The sequence below is a fragment of the Camelus ferus genome, chromosome 7, assembly GCF_009834535.1.
Source record: "Camelus ferus isolate YT-003-E chromosome 7, BCGSAC_Cfer_1.0, whole genome shotgun sequence".
NCBI lineage: Eukaryota > Metazoa > Chordata > Mammalia > Artiodactyla > Camelidae > Camelus > Camelus ferus.
In genome coordinates, this window is record NC_045702.1 from 62,288,012 (window position 1) to 62,305,364 (window position 17,353).

A 17,353-nucleotide genomic window follows, 5' to 3' on the forward strand; every position below is an offset into this window, starting at 1 on the left:
CTTTTCAGAGTTGATGATCAGGGTTTTCTCATTAACTCAATGCAAAGTGGAAGAAAAGTATATGAGTGATGGAAAAAAACTTAAATGAGAAAAAAAAGTTATCCTTGTTTTTTAAACGGTGATTTTTTTTCCTTATTAAAAATTAGTTTCCTTATTAAAAATAAGTTTTCATTGTAAAAAGACCGGATAGGCAAATAGAAAATGCATTTCCATCTCATCACCTAGAGACAGCCATGGTTAGCATCTTGATTTATTTTTCTACCATTTTGTTTACATATGTGAAATCATACTGTATATATTCTTTTGAAACCTGAATTTTCCTTTAATAATGTATTATGTATGCTTTTCCATGTTCAGTAAATATGAATCTGTATCAGCATTTTAAGGACACATGACTTCATATGTAGATATAGCCATATTACTCTTCAAAAAGGTTTTTTTTTTTTTAACCGGTTTGTGCTCCTACACTGACGTGAGCCCATTTTCACAAACCTGCACAAATGCTATGCTGTTTTTATCATTTAAACATTTTTGTGATTCAGTTTGAGGGCCTTAAATTGTATATCCCTGATGTTTTCATTACTGTTTCTTGAGGCTGTCTGTTACTATAGTTTAACATTTTCTCCTGAGTTTCTGGCCATTTATGGTTCCTTAAAAGGAACTAACTTCAGTGGTTGTTTAATGAGATGATAACCTAATCACAAGTACCTGCGTGAGTTAGTGCTGGGATAAATTTACTCACCTAGTAACGATGTGATTATGAAAGATTTTTCACTTACCATGTAGGTAAAATTTGGTTGGTTTTTTCTCTAAGACCCAGCAGACAGTCTTCATCACAGGCGGCTGCCTAGTTTTGGCTGATCCGTCGTTTTTCCTCAAGAGAGGCCCAAAGCTGGAGAACAGGGCTTTTACAGGTCAGAAATGGAGACAGAACTGAATGTTGAAAGTTGTCCAGAATATTCCTGCACTCTTTCTGACTCAGGCCAGAGCTGTTCACTTTGCTTTCAAAAATATCATTTAACTCATGTAATTTTGAGATTGAAATATCTTTTTCAGACTCTGCTAGGTGAATTCAAGCTCGTCATTTTCTAACCAGTCAAGGGAAGTACATAAGAGAAGAGGGTCTAGGAGATCAATGGCTTCAGCTTTATTTTATTTTTCCTGTGACTTTTCTGAACATTTAGTTTTTCCATCCAGCATGTAAAGCACATACTGGTATATTCAAGCTAAGCAAAGACATTTGGGAATTGGCATTACCGTAATACCTGTCAGCAGTGTGTCCTGTTTGCCAGAGAGAGGTCTCTGCCCCAGGTGCTGTGCTACATACAGAGGTAGGATGGCACAGTGGGGAGGAAGTCAGGCTCTGGAACCACACAGCCTGATTTCAGATCCTGTCTTCACCACGTACAGGGCCTGTGCCTTCAGCAAGCTGCTCCACCAATCTATTTCTTTTCTTCTCTTGTTTTGAAACAGCTTTACTGAGATATGCTTTACATCCCATCAGATACACCCCTGTAACTGTACAGTTCGGTGGTTTTTAGTATGCTTACTGAGTTGTGCAACCAACACCATGATCTAATTTTATTTTATTTTTTTAATTGATTTATAGTCAGTTTACAATGTTGTGTCAATTTCCAGTGTAGAGAACAATTTTTCACTTATACATGAACATACATATATCCATTGTCGCATTCTTTTTCACTGTGAGCTACCACAAGATCTTGTATATATTTCCCTGTGCTATACAGTATAATCTTGTTTATCTATTCTACATGCGCCTGTCAGTATCTACAAATTCATGATCTAATTTTAGAACATGTTATCACCCTAAAAAGAAAGCCAGTACCCATGAGCTGTCATTCTTCATTTCTCCTTTCCCTCCCTCCTCCCCCACCACCCCCAGCCCTCTGCAGCCACTAGTCTACTTTCTGTCTCTATGGATCTGCCTATTCTGGACGTTTCATATAAAAGGAATCATGCAACATGTGGCCTTTTGTGACTGGTTCCTTTCACTTAGCATAATCCGTTCAAGGTTTACCAATGTCATAGCATGTATCTATACTTTATTCCTTTTAATTACTAAATAGTACATTGGAATAATGGAATATTCCATTGTCAATAATACATGGAATAATGGAATAATATAATGGAATACATTGTGTGGAGGTACCACATTATATTTATCCATTTATCAATTGATAGACATTTGGGTTGTTTCTATTTTTGTCTTTTAGGACTGATGCTACAGTGAATATTAGTTTACCTACATCTGTTTCTTCATCTGTAAAATGAATATCATCTCATAGAGTTGTTATGAGGACTAAAAACACCAAAATACATAGAAGCAGTTAGTAGGGAGCAAACCAACAAGTGTCAGTCAGTAAATGTGAAGTGTTAGCGTGTGAGTCCTCATGTAACATCAGTTAGGAGATCTGGCTTACTCAGAGGGCCGCGCTTTCCTAATGACATCTCCGAAGAGCCTCTCTTTTACTTTGCTCCCGACTTTTCCCTGAGTTATAATTTGGAAAAGTTTAACTCAGTCAGTAGGCATTTATTGAGTGTGTGAGACACTGCCCTGGGTGCCCCGGGGAGTTAAAGGAAAATAAGAAGCAGAGGTTTGGAGAGAGGGCACTTCCAGTTTAAGGCTGTCTTTAGTTTGCTGATCTGTAGTCTCTGACCTGCCAGTAGGGTTTAGGACTTGGGGCCCCTGAGCGCCCCCTCACGCCAAATGCCACAGGTTTGGGGGTCTCTTCTTCTATTTACTCTTGTCAGGCCCTTATTTTGACCTACATATCTCTGTTTGTGAAGTGGCTGATTGCCTCTAACTGTTGTGTAAGGAAAAGGTTAAAACTAAGGTAATCATGTCTTGGTGGAGACTTTACCAGGTACAGGAGTCATGTCTCAGTCCTGTGCTGTGGCTGGGCTTGGTGAATGCTATTTCTTCTAATCAAGATGGTAATGGTCCTGGGGCGGGGAGAGGGTGGGTATAACTCAGTGGTAGAACGCATGCTCAGCATGCATGAGATCCTGGATTCAATCCCCAGTACCTCCATTTGAAAAAAAAAAAGAAAGAAAAAGGGAAAAAATCATAAAAAAAAAAAAAATCCTGCGGTATGAACCAACTAAAGTGTAAAATAATAGTAAATTAGCATTAAAAAAAAAAAACCGTAATGGTCCCTGACTTTCTCAGGTGGCAGATTTCTTCTGCTTCTAGAGTTGACTTTATGTTGTTTTTGAACTTAAAAAACCATTTTGTCTTGAAACTGGACTCAGCAGAAGTGTCAACTCATCATTGTCCAGCTGCCTGCGTTTTCTTTCTCTTGACTTTGGGGAGATAGTGATCCACATGTGACTCAGTATTTTGCCCAGTAAGCTTGTCTGTCTGGGTTCTCTCTTTCCCTACTTTTTGTCCATAAAGTGCCTCTGAGGTCAGACCAGGAACCTCAAGTGGAACTCCTGGGAAGAAGCCACCTGGCTCCGTGGGAGAGAAGTTGTCTGCTCTGCCACTGTCAGTTCCTCTTTCCCAGTGGCTGTGCTCCTGGAGAGACCACCTAGAGTGAATAGTCTCCCAGCAGGTCCAGGAACTGGTACAGCACCTAGAGGGAACCCTAGTGCTACGTGCTTGAGCTGAATCCATTTTGTTTAACATGAAGATGTATTTGAGGTCAGATGTTGATATTTCAAAGTCATTTAATCATTTCAAAATGTTTATATCCTAAGATATCGTAGTTGTAGTAATAAAACCCAACTCTAACTGGGTAAGCAGGAAGGTGGCAATACTGGTTCACATAAATAATAAATCCAGGGGTAGGCTGGGCACAGGGCAGTCCAGGTGCTTAAGCGATGTCGTCCAGAGCCTCTTGCCTATCATCTCTCTGCTCTGACTCTCTTTGGTCTTGGCTGTATTCCATGGTGGGCTCACTGAAGTGGTGGCAAAGATGGCCACCAGCAGCTGCAGGCTTCTTTGTTGCCAGCTTGGTAATCCCAGAATAAAGAGAGCTCTACTTTCCCAGAAGTTCTAGTAGAATTCCTGGAACTGATTCTCATGGTCCTGTCCATCCCTGAATCAGTCATTGTCACTCTTTGTCCAGGGTGGGTTACATGCCATCCTGCACCTGTGCCCCTACGACGATGTTGCCTGAGTATGGGGAAGGAGTGGCTCCTCAACAGAAAATGAGGATATGGTTCCAGAAGCGGTAATGGATGTAGGAAAGGCAGACATCACAGACGTCTACTGTGATGGATGCAGGATGAATTTACTCCGATGTTGATATATAAAGTTTCATATGGTGTTTGTAGAATTTATTTGGAATAAATACATAGCCGTGTATCACTACTTGTAGTTTTACTCTCCCCCAACTGGATGTGAAGCTCTTAAAAACAGTACAGGTCTTAGATTTGTTGGAATCTCTAAAACTGAGTACAGTGCCTGCACATAGTAGCTCCTGAGAAATGTTTACAGATGCTGCTGAAATGGTGATTTCCTCTAGCAACACACTCATTGTCGGTGGTAAGTAGTTCTGGAATTGTACCATTCAGTGCTAGTTGAGAATAACTGCACATGCAGTTTGTATTTAATGAGCAAAAAGAGAACACCCTGGCCAGTATCCAGTAGTGTGTAGGGTTAGTGGGATATGTGAATAAATTTGGTGCATGCAAGTTATAGCCACAGTATGTGCTTTATGAACTATCGAGGAAGAGACCACAGATTTTTTTTTAATTCTTCTCAATTCCAAAGTCTGGCTGTAGTTCAAATAAACTTTGTTTAGCATCCCTAGGTAGCTGTGCCAGACATCTCATAGCCCTTGGACTATTTGATGTCCAGACATTCAAGAGTATGAAAAAAAAGTAACAGGGAAAAAAACTCCTTATAGAACTTCCTGTGACAGGTCAAAGTTTAATCACAGCAAATAATACAGATTTCCCTTTTATTATAACCACAATAGAAAGGCAGGGTTTGTGTTTACAGAGCATGTTGTTTGGGAGACCTTTGTAAATTGTAATCTTTGGAAATCCCAAACCTATTGGATGCAATCCCATCCATTAGATGAAGACAACTTGCCTATGCAGTAGATCCAGAATAGCGAGTTAAATGGAGAACACGAATAGGAAGCAGTCATTAAGAATTACAATGGGTAGGATGCAGAGTTAATTCGTGGAGATATTTTGTTATGAGATAATTACATCACTAGGACAGCTGGAAAGCTGAGTGCTGTGCTGGACGGCAGTGCTTGCTCTCTGCCCTGCAGCTGAGGGGTCAGGACAATAGAGACCTGGAGAGGACTGACTTTATGGGATATTTAGGGGCTTGGCTGACTTAATCATGAAATGATAATGACCTATCTGCCTTTTTTGAATTGTGTTTTGTGTAGCTAAACTTGATTCACAGACTCCGCGAATGCTGAGAACCACTTTTCCCTTCTACGTTTTGAACATTCACTTGGATCACATTAAGCTAAGCTCTAATGGATAAACATTGAATGGTAGTTTTCATTTCCTCTAAAAGTCATCGGAGATATTTTTGTTCATATTCAACACAGTGTGATTATATTTCTTTTATGGAACTGTAGTCATGCAGTCACTGAAATGATACTGTTGTCGGTTTACTGCATAGCAAAAAACTAAAAACGTTTTAGAAAGTTTTAAGATGTTGGTCAACACAAGGAATCAAACAGTTGAAGTTATTTTCCTGTGTTTATGTTCAAATGTTCAGACCTGTCTGGCTCTTTTGTTTTGCAATTGTAGGGGTTATAGGCAGCCTGGCCACATTCCTCATTGATTTATATAAGTATATTACAGATCACTAACCTCCTGCCAAATACCGGGAATTTCAGTTCTTGTTTAGCACAGTTACTCTATGTGAGACTTATTTGTTATATTAAAGCATCTATCTTCTCTTTATTGTCCACCAAAGTGATTATTATTTGCTTTGGGGTAATTCCAGATGGAGTCACTGTAGACAAGAAAGCATCATAAATATTATGTTCTAAGATTCCTAAGATTAGTGTTTATCGCTGTTGATTCAAAATGCATTTTCTACTCATTATGACTAATGTAACTTAATTTTACCATGATAGTGTTTACTAAACAGTTAAGTCAGACAAAATTTCATGGCTTATTATTGAGTAATATTTCCCAAATTGTCTTCTGTGGAGCATTGGGTCTATAGGATGTTGATGGCCAGCGCTGGAACCCAGAACCTACAGGTTCTTCTGGGACTCCTATTTCCCTTGATGTCACTCTTGAATTTCTAAGAAGACTATAAGGTGTTTCATTTCCTAGATGAAATTGATAACGGCACCTTAAAAAAATTAAAAAGATTCTCTTCTTGAACCAGCATGAGCCGCTTCTACCGAACACTGTTCTTTTTGTAGCCTGGAAGAATGTGTAATTCTATATATTAAAATTTATACAAGAATGTTCTATTCTATGTCTCTTTAAGTATGTGTCTTTAAATGTATATCTTTAAAACTCCATTTTTTAAAAAATTGCCAATTAAAATTAGTGCATTTTTCTCCCTGGCTTATCATGTAGAGCAATGAGCAGTGGCTTCAGGGAGCTTGCCTTGGCATATCTCAGGTGTGGGGTCTGGATGCGGCAGGTGGCAACAATGCTTCTTAATATTTTGAAGAGAGTGATATAACTCTGAGGAAAATAACTTGGGTGGGTTAGATGTTATTCTTGAATTGTGTCACACAGAGTGTTTGAAAACGGCTTCAGCGAGATGAAGCAACACAGCCTGCTGCCAGGGCTGTTAGGTAACAGACAACGGTTTGGGAGCAGGTGACCTTTGGGTTTAGCTGTGTTTTATGATCGCTTCATTCTCCAGTTATGTCTCTGTCAAATTTTTTTTTCTTTTGGAAATTACCAAAATGTCTTACGTGTTACAAATCATACATGCAGTAAGAACTGGAGCTATTAAAATCTTTGTTGACCGGAGGCAGTGATAAACAATATATATATTCTTTTTACTAAGCAAAAGTATTAATTATGATAGAAAATATTTTTAAAGTAATGTTTAAGAGGCACAGCTGTAATGATGCAGTTCCCATGTTTGTATTTGTTTTAGGACAAACCATTTTTAGTTCATTGCTGTTTTACTTTATTACAAAAATAAAAGCAACAGATAAAAAGAAGTTCGGTGATTGTGGAACTCCTTTTTCTTCTTCAAAAGGAAGGAAAAAGTAAAGCTGTTGAAGTATGTTGGTTTAATGGAAAGAAGATGGTTCAAAGGAGTCTATGAATAAATGGTAGTTACCTTGAATTACCAAATTGATAGAGTTGTTTTCATAAACTACCCAGCTGTCAGACCCATGCATGACAGCAATCGTATTTTTCACAGTATGGCACGCATATGACTTATGGCATTATTTTTGTTAATTAGGAGTTTTTACTTTATCAGAATAATTTTTCAGAGTAGGTCACATTAGTGGTTTGAAGACCTTAGAAATTTGGAGAAAAATTAAGCTTAGAATTAGATGGCTAAAACTTAGTAGTCAGAATATTTGGAAGTAGATAAATGTAAGGAAGAAATTCAGTTGATCTTAATTGACTTTAATGGAGTTATAGAACTTATCCCAAGCTGCTCAAAATTAAAAAGGAGCTTGGATCTGGCAATGAAGTATGTGTGGTCGGTGGTGGTCACCCCATCTGATTTAATTTAATTATAGTGTTCTTAAGTTTCTTTTGAAAGTTCAGTTTAGATTTACAGAGAAGTACCAAATGTTGTGGGGCCCATTTAGCTCAGAAATGCAGTAGGGTGGCATGGTGACCAGCTAGGCATTAAAAATTTAACAGAGGTAATATACAAAGTGGATAATTGAGAGTCAACCCTGCATTTTAGTAATTGAGTTATATGCACATTTATAGTTAGTTTCTTTGAAGAAAGTGGTATTTAATTTTTTTAATGAAAGAATATAATATGAATAGCACTTTTATTAGCCTTTTCTTAGTATTTATATTACATTCTTGTCAAGAAATTTAGTTACAGCTTGTTTATGGGTGGTTTGTTTAATTCTTCAAATGTTCGGTGAGCATCTCCTGTACAGATAGTATTGTATGTCTGTTGAAACTAAAGTCAAGTCTGTCATTTGGCTTGAAAATTCTTTTGACTACTGAAAGCTTTGTTTTTTAAACTTTAAATTTTGAATTAGTTGTAGAATTTTATGGGAGAAATTGAATTCGCCCATCCAAACATAATTATAGCTTGCCAATCTGTCTTTATCATTTAAGGATAATATAGTTTACCAATGCAATTTTTGCCCTCCTGCCCCCAAAAAACAAGTTAAAATTCCACAGTTTTGATTAGCATGAAAATTGGAATTTTAAAACTAGGAATGTATGCCTTTTCCAGAGAAGTGATTTGATTCAGCAGGAGAAGGCTCCCTTAGAAATAAACCAAATTTCTCCATATTCCATCATAATTATTTTCATAGGCGTGATTATAACACCTTAAATTCCAGGAAAATGTAAGTTGAAGAGTCCAGCATCGCCCAAGAGTGCTCAATCTCTCTCTTTAAGAATTCTTTCACTGTGAGCTAAGAACCATATTTTTCTTCATCAGCAAGTTCTACCTAAGATCTTAACTAAGGAAACTCTTCAAGCAGACATTCTCACATTGCAGTCGTGGTGCTTTCTCTTTGCTGGCCTGGATTTTGTCACCACTTACCAAGTACTCCTCTCCTGAACTTTCATATTGATATTAAAGTATCAGAGCCTACTAGGTATCCTTACATATTATCACAAGGAACAATCGATCCTGGCCTTTCTTTTTTTTTTTTTTTTTTTTTCCTAATTGCATGATCACATTGAGGGATATGTGTGAGATTTACAGGTTACTTCTTTGCTTATTGCCACCTACTTAATACCTCTTTCTTTTTCCTTTTAGGTTGTTCGATGTGTGCACAGTGTCACGAACAGACAGAGAAACCAAACTAACACTAGTGTTTGAACATGTTGATCAAGACTTGACCACTTATTTGGATAAAGTTCCAGAGCCTGGAGTGCCCACTGAAACCATAAAGGTAAGAAGAATCATCTCTCTGCCTGGTCGAATAGTCACACAATTATAGTCTGTTAAGCACTGGCATTCTTTCCTTATGGAAACTGCCAGAATTAGAGCCTTTGGAACTCAATATATATCTAGTAGAACTAAGTGAGATGTTTGAAGAATGTAATATAATTCCAGTTCATTCATTTTAGGGTTCAGTGGAAAAACTATTATAATTACTGGAAAATACCTATTTGTACATTATCTAGCCCTAACCTTAGAAAGTATAGTGTAGTAAATAGAGCTCAGTCTTTTTCTGATGGTTCATGGACTCTGAGAGATATAATTTGAAACATCATTCGTGAGTACATTGAATGTTACAATTGTATCCTGGCCCCAGGACATACCTATGCTACGTAAATCTGAAATATTGGTTGTTAGGCCCTTCTTTCTCCATTTTTCTCTCATTCATAGAACATTTATAGGAAGCCTAAGTGCCAGATAGCATCTCAAACTCTTGAGATTCAAAGATGACTTCAGGCACCTGGGAGGTCAGCAAGCTTGGTGGAGTATATTGACTAGAATTCTTTTCTTCCTTTAAGTCTGGTAGGAAAAGCAACTTACAAAATTTTGCTGTTCTTACTTCGTTCTGCTTAATTGAACTTCCCAGTAGATCTTTTCGATCGATGCATATCACATGAGGTCTTCACAGCCATCTTTTTGTTTTTGTGAATTAGATGACTTAGGTAAACAGATCCTTCACCTTACCATTCCTTGTGTGGAAATGAGTTACAGAGTTCGGCATCATTTTAGATACGAGTTAATAGCTGAAAACAGTTTATCTTCTGAACAGAGTAAGAAATGTCTTTTAGTGATAGTTAGATGGTGTTTCCAGATACTGATAATTTAGAACTTGACATACTGAATGATTTATTTCTTTGGTTTTAGGCTGATATTGAATTTATTTTCTCCCTTCTGCCTTTTATAAAAGAGTATGGTGCTCAGGAATGGTCTTATTGCTTCCTGAATAGTTTCAAGGACATGAAGGGCCTTTACATGAAGATATTTCTAATTACCTGTTCTTGGTTCTTTTCTCTTCTTTCTCTTCGTCCCTCTTTCCCCTTGAATTCTATTCCAATCCTGTGGCTTTAGTTCTCTCCTTTATAAGTTTGTCCAAAATACCATGTTCAGTATGCAGGGCAGGGCGCACTCTACTCTCTGGCCAGGTCAGACTAATCCCCATCTTCTTGGTGTGGTTGCAGTTTCCTCGCCCTATGGCCTTCCTTCTCATTGCCATTTCTTTCCTCTCTCCACCAATAACTATCTGCTTAAATTGTTCAAAGCCCACCACAGATACCAGTCTACCAACTTTTACAGCTGGGTGTAATCTCATTTGTCTTAGAACTTATTCTACATGTCTGTCCCTCTTTATCATATTTTCTGTCTTTTATTGTGATTATTTGTGTCCATATCTTAACCTACTCATCCATCTTTGTATCCTGACAGTCCCTACACAATGGTTTCTATACTTAGGTACTCAGTAAAATAAGACATGTTGCCAACTTTTCTTCAAATTAATTGAAAATTATTTTTAAAATGACTGCCAACAGCTTAAACATAGACTGTCAAAATAAGCATTGGATTTTTCTGATTTATTTCTAGATTCAAAAATTTCATTTGGGGGAGATCACTTTTTTTTAAGCATCAGGACAGGGTAACCATATATTTACACCATACATTACCACCTGCATAGATCGTTGGAGCTTTACATTAAATTCTCCTAGGATGTTAAAGGCTGCTGAGTAGAAAGATTTACAGAAGTATCTGCGGTTAAAACGATTGATAAACCAGAGTGGTATGCTTAAACTAAGGCTTGGTTAGGCAAGAGGAGAAATGAAGTCAGGTGGGGGAAATTCCCAAGGGTAGGGGTGGAGCGGTAAGCAGAATAAAATGAGGTACCGGCAGAAGGGTGGCCACCAACGTGGGGTAAAGGAGAGGACGGGAGTCATGGAGTGGCCCAGCCAGGGTTGGGGAGGAGGGGGTTGGTGCTTGTCAACAGGTCAACTTTTAACAAGGTGACTTGTTAAAAGTATTTCTGAGCTTTTCTTCTATCTTCAGGGAAAGGGAGTATCACTTTATTCTGTGTTGAACAGCAGATTCTCTTGGGGTCTGTTAAATTTCTTCAGCCATCAGGGCAACACCCCCACAGGAGTGGAGGTGGGGGCAAGGGCTGTGGTTATTCAAGGTTTGTGGCTAATGGTGTTTTGATGTTTTCATAGTAAAATAAAACTATGGTCAACAGAAATATTTCAGTCTATTATTTTGTATGTTAATAGCTAATTGAACTTCTTTTGCTAACTTTACTAAAAGCTAACTACAAGACCCTATTTGTCTTCATCCTTAATTTTTAAAAATTTTCTGAACTGTGTTGATCTGCTTTTCTTCCTTATTAAATATAAGAATATAAGGGGGGTTTGTTTAGAATATGAGTGTTTGTGATTCTTTAAGGTCATTATTGAAAACATGAATAATCATTTAAAAGAACTATAATACCATCAAATGGATAGCTTTAAGCTGAATAAATAATTGATATAAATTTCTTTCTAATAAGCACTTGTAGCTTTTGTTTCTAAGTTGACATCTTTTTGAGAATTGGTATGCAGGATAAACAGCTGCTAAGCAGGAAGTTCCCCCGAGTTGAGGTTCTGGTTAATTGAATTTTTCAAGTACACAGCCAAAGAACAGGAAAGTTTTGTTGTTGTATAGGCTTATTTATGAGAAGTCTCAATAATTATATCAAGAGAATATTGTTATTATGAGCAACCTATTGGGAACACAGATCGGATTCTTTATATAGAATTCTTTGTTGTAATAAGAGTTTTTCTAAATGTACTGGTAAAAATATTAATTGAATATTTACAGGGAGAGTTCTGTCCTAAGTGCTTTGAGGACACAAAACTGAATTAGTGATGAATCTACGCTCAAAAACCTTAGAGTGTAAGAGCACATAGAAGCATGTGGTACAGTTCTCTATGGTTATTTAAGTCATTTAGGTGGTGTTTTAAAGTGAAAAGAAAAAAAAAAAAAGAACCGCTTATTTGTGAATGAACGCAATCTATAGCTGATCCTTTTGCATTATAGTACCAAAATATTTTCTAAGATGTTCTTCAAAATCGTAAATATTATTATTGATATTATCTTGCATATATCAGAACCTGCCATGTTGCAAAATGGATAAACAGGTGAAATATTTTAACATGAAATAGATAAAAAACAGAAAATCAAGGAAAGGCCTCATATTAAGATCATTTGGGCTATGGGACTTTTCCTTGGCCACCCGTCCCCCACCATGTTTCCTGTGCACTGTTTATCTGTTAGCCCACCTCAAGTCAGCATATTGGAGGGTACATTCAGGATGTAAGTGGCACTAGGTGAGCTGTACTTGGTTAAAACTGGGGTGCTGCATGGTCTCTGACTACATATTACAGGGATAAAATCTTTCTCTTCTGTATCATTTTATCAACTTGTTTGTTAAAAAAGAGCCCACGATGAACATATTTTCTCAGCTTATATGTATCACGTAATAATTTTTAAATGCATTTAAATACCATTTGATTTTTCTTGTTTTTTTAATAATATATTTTATTTAATCCAACATATCCAAAATATTATCATCCTAACATGTAAGCAATGTAAAAATTATTAATGGATTTTCTGAATTGAAGTATAGTTGGTTTACAATGTTGTGTTAGTTTCTAGTGTACAGCATAGTGATTCAGTTATACATATATGTAGTCTTTTTCATAATTCTTTTTCATTATGGGTTATTATAAGCTATCGAATATAGTTCCCTGAAATACCATTGGTTTTTAAAAAGTAAAAAAGGCAGAAAACCACTCCTGAAGCTCTAAGTATTTATGAAGGTTGATAATTGGGTGAACTCATTGGGGGAAATCCTATAATTATTGTATGGTCTGAACTTAAAATTGTCATTGAGAGGCTGATGAAAATAAAAATAAAATCATAGGTGATTCTTTCCAACATTTAAAAATATACCTTATTCTAAAAAATAAATAAACACGTTTATGCATCTTATTCATGCTTCATCTCTAGGTTTTCATCACATTCTTTAATCTCTTTTCTTGATGTCCTAAGATACAGTCTTTCATGTTGGTAGTGACATTTGCACAGAGAAGGCTCTTGACTGCTGTACTGTGGAATCAACAAATACTCAAACTTTGCCTCATAAGCTTATGGTTGCCATACCTTACTTTCCTCTTTCTAATTCACAATGTTATTTTTTGATCTACTTAAACATAGAGGCATTCAGTGCCATCTATTTAATTTTAATTTGATCATTTGGGATTTGATATTGTCTTCTTAGATTTCCATGCTTAAACTTATGAGGCAATAATTGACACCTTAACGATTGTCTTTTTTTATTTTAGGGTTCATAATAAACTTTGAGTATCTGTGTTTATACAGCACCTTTTGTTTATGTGGGTTTTCTGAGGAAAGAAAGGCTTCTAGATTATGTTTTCTCTTTCATGCCTTTATCTGCCACCCTATAAAAGAGGATCAGAAAGAACTGTGAAGAAATTCCCTCACCTTGTTCTTTAGTCATTTGTAATGCCGCCTAGAAAAAGAACTATATGGCAGGATGTATACGGGGACAGACTCCTGTGTAAAATCTGATGCTTTACATGCTTTGAAAATGGGATGCCCTCTCTCACTGAACCAGCATTTGATACTCAAGCTTCCCTTTCTGGTACATTATCTCTCTTCATAGATGACCTGGCTTCTCAACTATCTTTTAAACCCTCTGAGAACCTGGTATCATTCTTTGGACATTCTGTACATGTAATATAGTTGATGAAATTGACAATATAATTTCACAAGTAGAAATTCAAAAGCACTGAAAGCTCACACAGAACATCAGCTGCCTCTCCAAAACAGAGCAGGGTTCTTTCAGCTCAAGACCACATGGCCTCTTTGGATGACTCAATCTTAGAATAAAAATTACGTATTTTTTGTGTATCTCTATGACAAATGAATACTGTAGGGTTTGAGAAGGCCGAAGAAACTCAAGGTTTATGTGTCTGTAGGGGTCATTTTTTCTGTGAATTAGATTTCATTTTATCTTCAATTGAATGTTTCTTAGAGATTTCTGTCGCTTGTACTATTTTCAGTAGGAGATAAAATGTACTATTAGGTTTATTTTACAAAATCCAGATTTCAGAGACTGACACACACTCTTAATAGCACCTGTTTTCTGCCTCTGGGAAAGATCTGTCTCCATGAATAATATCTGCCTGCAGTAAACGGTGGCTCTGGTGTCAGTATGGGATGCCCAGGGCTGACTCATGTTTCGCGATCTGACATAATGCAGAGTGACTGCCTGGTCCTTGTACCCAGATGAAGAAAGTCTCCCAGAGCCTTCTCTCCTCTCACCCCTAAAGGAATCAAGCCACGGCCCCTCTAGGCTCCTGGTGGTCTCCACTTTGCCTGAATTATGAGCAGGTGATTAGTCTCATCTTTGCAGGACACAGAGCAAATTAACATGAAAATATCGCTTCTCAGAAAACAAGGCAGGCTTGAATGCCCTGTCGCTGCCGGTCATTAGCCATCTGCCACCAACACTCATACTCTGTTTATCACATTTGAAATTCAGAGCAGATGTTGCATAATAAAGTGATCCCAAAAACAAGATGAGAAATTCAAAGAACAAACACTCCACAATAATGATAAGGATCCTGGAAGGACTTTTTTTTCAGTCTAATATCATGGCTGGACTTAAATTGAATAGACCATGTTTTTTTTTAAACACACACACACGCCCACGCGCACACATCTCACCCAGTGTTTAATGCCTCTCGTGGTAACATGAAATGATTGTTAAAGAAAGTGCATTTGTGAAAGATGCCTGTGAGGACTGTTTAATAAGATAAATTTTAATGAGCAAAGTGGAATGTTGTAATAACACTAGTTCTGGTGCAAAGGACCTCACGGGCAGCCATGCCAGTATTGGTTTTTACTGTAAGATGGGCCTCAATGTACAGCAATTTGACTTAAAATAGTTCACTCCTATAGTACAGATGGACCTCTCTGGGCTTGTAGCTTGCCAGCGTGCTTGCCAGACAGCTTATTTTCGTCTTTTTACTGAAGATCCTAAGTTCCCTCTACCTTTCCCACCCCTGCCTCCTACCCTGTCCCTCACTGTCCCCTCACTGTCCCCACATTACCATTATCACCCCTCATTGCGCGCTCACACACACACACACACACACACACACACACACACGCCCGCGCTCTTGGCTTCCCCAGGCTCTGCCCCAGCTTCCTCGTCAGTCCCTGGCTTTGGGCTCTCTCCACCTGAATCCTAAGAGTCTTCCATTTTAGTTCCACTACCCCTCCACATTAATGTAACATTTTATAGGACTGGTTATTGTCATGTTTCCCCTAATCAACGTATGCATATTCTAGGCCCTTATTTTGCCTTGTAAATAGCACATCATTCCTGGTATTTTAATGATTGTGCTTCGAGGCATTCTGTTTTATTTAAAAAAAAGAAAACAGCAACAACAGCAGGCATCTGAATTTTCCTACGGTATGTAACCTACGTCATGGTTCTTCTCTGGAAAGTTGGCTTGGAATGTAGTCTTTTAACTCAAAAGAAATGCTTTCTGCACACAAACCCCACCCTTGCCCAGCCCTTACCTATGTCTATGCCTGCCCCACCCCCACCCCACCCACACACAGAATTTAGGGGGAGTTTTAAAAAGAGAAGCATCAGATACAATGCTAAGCAAAAGTTAAGCAGCCAGCTTGGGAGTTGGTAGACGGTTAAATCAAAGTTGCCCCAGCAATTGGCCATGGACTCTGATAGGAGAGATTATCGGAAGGAAGTGAGTCAACACTGAGTTCACCTCAAATTAGGGGGAGGTGGAGGGTGAGTGAGCTTCATTTGTGGTGACTTTCAGTAACTCAAGGAATTTCTTCAGGGAGAACATTTTCAGATCATCTAGATTTTGAGGACTGTCCCAGAAGCAAATCCTTAAGCAATTTCCCAAGCTCTTGTAGTAGTTGAAAGTATCAGGAGAAAGAGGACATAATTATGCAAATCTGTGACTATCTAAAAGTATGTAATAACAAATTATAACAGAGTTATTTAGTTGTTTGTTTTGTTTTTTATTTTCCTAACAGGAAATATGGGTGCACGGGGTTGAGGGGTAGTGTGAGAAACTAGTGTCTTTCTAAAAGTACCGTAAGACGAACTCACTAAAATAAATACTGACTCACTAAAGTAAACAAATGACACTTCGATCAAGCTAATGATAGATAAGTTGGAATCTCTTTAGAAAATGCTTCCTCACCTTGGGCATCGAATCTGTTTATAGAGCCCATTAAAAAGTTGCAGGCAGCATATATCGAGTCCGTGTCCCCACAGTGACAGACAGCAGAGGGTACCCCACACAACGAAGGGCTGTTCCTCACCTAAGTTTCATGTGAACCTAAGTTCCCTGCTTATAGTTTCTCCTGGCTCTTTCCCTCTAAATGTTGAAACATCCAAGGCTTCCCCCTCAGCTGTCTTCTCTTCCCAGCTACACTTTCTGGCCAGGTGATGTCCTCCATGCCGGAACCTTCAGATATCATTATTCTCTAGCCTGACCTCTCCCCATTGCTCTAAATGCATTGTAGTCAACCAGCCATTTAGTATCTCATCACCAAACCATTTCCCGAGAATCCTCTTCCCAACTAAAGCCTTCCCTCGGTATTTGCACACCAGACCTAAGCATCCTTCTGGGTTTCTTTCTTTCCTTCACAATCTTCATCTAATCCCTTGGCAAGTACTTTTGGTTTTATCCCCCAAAGATATCCCCAGTCCTGCTGCTTCTTAGTATTTTGTTGCTAAAGCTCTAGTCCAACCAATAAAACCAGCTTCCTAACTAAACATGCTGCTTCCACTCCTGCCCCTTTTGTAGACTATCCTCTGTATAACAGCCAGGGGCACCTTAGAAAAGCATAAATAATAGTGTGACTCTCCTGCTGTAAACTTTTCTCCAGTGGTTTCCTGTGACCTGTAGAGTAAAATCAGGAGTCCTATATGAACTAGGGCTCTTCCTTCCTCCCCTCCCCTTCCCTCTCCCCACCCCCAGCTCTGATCTGCCTCTACCCTCTCGCTTCACTGTTCTTCAGCCACACCTGCCTTCTTGCCCTTCTTACAATGTGCCTCCAGCTCAGTGAGGGAACTCGCCATTCATTCTGTTTGGAATCCCCCACTCCTCTCTCTCCCAAGCCCCGCAAGTTGGGTGCCTGTGTCTCATCATTCTAATCCCGACTCATGTCACATCCTCATGACTCCTT

At 38.2% G+C, this 17,353-nt stretch overlaps 1 protein-coding gene across 6 annotated transcripts in view; it reads left to right on the top strand.

Annotated features, from left to right (window-relative positions):
* The window catches only part of CDK6 (cyclin dependent kinase 6), a 215,570-nt gene that overhangs the window by 46,763 nt on the left and 151,454 nt on the right, over positions 1-17,353 (top strand). For all 6 annotated transcript variants that reach the window (XM_032483999.1, XM_032484002.1, XM_032484001.1 and 3 more), the window contains exon 3: positions 8,888-9,023. In XM_032483999.1, the coding sequence (XP_032339890.1) occupies positions 8,888-9,023 (136 nt within the window). The remainder of the gene's footprint in view (positions 1-8,887; positions 9,024-17,353) is intronic.